At 36.9% G+C, this 3,117-nt stretch overlaps 1 protein-coding gene across 5 annotated transcripts in view; it reads right to left on the minus strand.

The window, feature by feature from the left end:
* The window catches only part of LOC107482288 (uncharacterized), a 7,378-nt gene that overhangs the window by 1,063 nt on the left and 3,198 nt on the right, over positions 1-3,117 (minus strand). For 3 of the 5 annotated variants that reach the window (XR_001590697.3, XR_001590698.3, XR_002373220.2), the window contains 4 exons: positions 1,368-2,785; positions 1,223-1,277; positions 598-1,139; positions 161-234 (listed from right to left, as the gene is read on the minus strand). Coding sequence is in view for 1 of the 5 variants with exons in the window: in XM_052259002.1 (XP_052114962.1) it covers positions 1,237-1,277; positions 1,368-2,785 (1,459 nt within the window). In the remaining 4 variants the exon portion in view is untranslated. Of the gene's footprint in view, positions 1-160; positions 235-511; positions 1,140-1,222; positions 1,278-1,367; positions 2,786-3,117 lie in introns of those variants that run through there. The other 2 variants (XR_008007058.1, XM_052259002.1) reach the window with 2 other exon arrangements.

Here is a 3,117-nt window from a genome sequence, read left to right on the forward strand (position 1 = left end):
CAAATGATGGTAGCAATTAGAAAAAATATTGGCAAATGGTACTGAGAACAAACATACTCATACATAATGCAAACCTAAGCAACTCCCATTACTCTCACATTTTAATAGAAGAAAAACAGAGGTGCTCTGAACCATAGAGCATCAGAATCTGACCTCATACCTTCATTTTACACAAGAGAAACCAACCCAGCAAAACTTTATCTCAAAGCTCGAACAGATTTCAACGTGAATAACCTGCATTTATTTGGATATAAAATGCCCACACCATAAAATGATTAAAAGAAAGTGAACCTATGATTGCCAATATCAAACATTGATGTGCGCAACTAAACTTTATCATACTAAGAAAATTCCCCAAAGGGTCTAGAACCTACAGATATATAGCAAACAACTGTTGGTAGTTTAACACATAAGATTAAAAATACCATTATCCCTAAGTTTTTAGAAGCATAAAATCAGGACATTGATTAAAAGGGGTTCTCCCTACTGGCTAACATGATATCTGGAGGACTGAAAAAAAGAGTTCAGATTTCATCTAAACTTCAAATTAAGTTTCATAAAAAAGAACTGTATAATTAAGATAACATTCCAACATACATCAATCAAGCAGTAAAAGAAGCATGATATATAAGCGCTGCGTGGCTGATCATGACAAATTCACGACACTTCTTGAAACCTTAAACCACATCACAGCTCAGATTCTATATCTGATCTTTGTTCCAACCCAACCTGAAAAAAGGAAATAATCAATTGAATTTGTTCATCAGCTAACACAGAATATTCTGGGAACCAAATCAAATAGCGAAGCATCCTCTGAGAATTGTGATTTCTACTAAGAAGAAACTGTCTATTCCTTGGAAGGAATTAGTTCAGTAAACTTAATGAGAATCCTTAATTAGAATATGCGCCATAATCATTGACGGGTGAAAAAATCTTCAACCATGATTCCTGCAATGCTCTTGTAGTGAAACAATATATGACAGCACTATGAAACCAAATCAGCCTTGTGTAACATGGCTTCTCTGATAAGTAGGTGCCACTTTTGGTTCCGGATGAAATGACAGATCTATGTCACAATAATGTCCATTAGCATAGTCAAAAGCCAGGTTGAATCTTTGAAATCATTTATATTCCCACTCCTGTAATCCACAGAAAGTAATTAAGCTTTAATAATTATTTAAGTGTGCAGAATTGAATTTAGTTCAGTATTTTAAATCAATACCAAATAGAGAGTGCTTAATATCTTCCACTTCTTGCTTCTTCACCGCACATACGGTCTGCATTAAAGAGGATTCTCATGTTTTGCCATACATAACCTAAAATAATCAATAATTAACATCAAAGGTTGACAATAGGATTTAGCATACCTTGGTTATAATCAGCTCCAGCATTTTCACTTGACCCTTCTGACTTGCAGGTTTTGTTTGGTGAAACCCAATTCCCACTATCATTTGCCTTTGCCATCTTTAAATTTATAGTTGGTTCCTGCACAGCATCTTCATGAACTTTTGAATTTATATTGCTAGTAGCATTTTCTCCATCATTCAAATGATGTTTACCTTCCATAAATCCAGAATCAGTTTGTGTTATTCCCTTAGATTCGTACTCCTCCATAACTCGTGGGGAGAGCCCATTACCATCACATTCAACTGGGTTGTGATTTCCTGATTTTGATTTAGATAGGGATTTCTCTTGATGCTCTGATCTTTCATATCTGCTTCCATATTTATCACCAGTGTGACGCTTTCCTTCAGGGGACTTAGACCTAAGTTTTCTCTGTTCAAAATTGCTTTCATCCAATTCTTTATGTGATGAGCTGCCTCCATTGTTATGCTCAACCTCTAATGATATTGACCTGGAACGTCTTCTATTGCGATGCTTTGATTTTTTATCTTTACTATCACCTGATTTATCTTTAGTGCGATGCTTCCCTTCAACAGATCTTGACCTGTTTCTTTTAGTGTGATGATGCTTTGACCTATCAGTTTTGATCTTTTTTTCATCCTCTCTTTCATCAATTTCATTCTTACTTTCTGTTGATCTTGATCTGGAACGCCTTTTATCACTAGGCCTTGACCTTCTATGCTTGCTTTCATCTGATTTCTCAGGCAAGCGCTGCTTATCATCCACAGATTTCGATCTTGACCGTTTATTATGCCTAGATCTACTTTCATCCACTCTTCTTGGGGATGATCGGCTCCTCCTGTAAGGCTTCTCCTCGACAGATACTGACCTGGACCGTCTTCTCTCTCTATTTTTAGATTTTCCATGCAGGACTTCTTCATTTTTGCTGGATTGAAGCCTATTATCATCTGAAGAAACTGATCTTGAGCGTCTTTTGCTCTCTTGTTTGATTTCATCAATCTTGGGAGATGACTTACTACCTCTGCGATGACTTGGGGATCCAGAATCAGCACGTGATTCTTTCCTTCCTCTATGAGGTGAACTTTCTCTGTGATGTTTTGGAGAAATAGATTCAGTTCGATGTAATTTCCTTGAATGAGGGCTCACGCTCCTACTCCTATTCCTTCTTGAAGCAGATGAATGCCGATCAAGGTATCTATCTGAATCCCGTCTTCTGCTTCTATCACTGTGTTCTCTGATGTCTCTATAGGACCTTCGATCCCTTTCATAGCTTGAATAATGATGGGACCTGACTGGCGATCTGGACCGACGACCCCTATTGTAACGAGCAGGAGAGTAGGAACGAGACCTCCTCCTTCTTCGATAACTAACAGGAGATCTTGACTTTGATCGAGATCTTGCACGAGGAGGAGAAGGAGACCTGAAAATTGAAATTGAATTAATGAATTAAAGACCTTTGTTAGCATATGAAAATGAAGGACAAAAAAAATAATAATATAAAAACAAAATTTTGTCACCACAATCTAAACTTTCCTTGTTCCACAACCATTCGGCCATATATTTTAAAGACAGATCAACATGCAACAATTTTAAAACACTATGCACAGTAATTGCACACATTGTGGGGGGAACCCCTAAGATTGATGAGAATGCATATTCACAATAAAGAGATATGCTACTCAACCTCACAGCTATGGCACATAAAACTGCAAGCTTCTATAATACAAAGGCAATTGTGTAATATATATATAT

Source organism: Arachis duranensis, chromosome 3 (assembly GCF_000817695.3).
Source record: "Arachis duranensis cultivar V14167 chromosome 3, aradu.V14167.gnm2.J7QH, whole genome shotgun sequence".
In the NCBI taxonomy this organism is placed as follows: Eukaryota; Viridiplantae; Streptophyta; class Magnoliopsida; order Fabales; family Fabaceae; genus Arachis; species Arachis duranensis.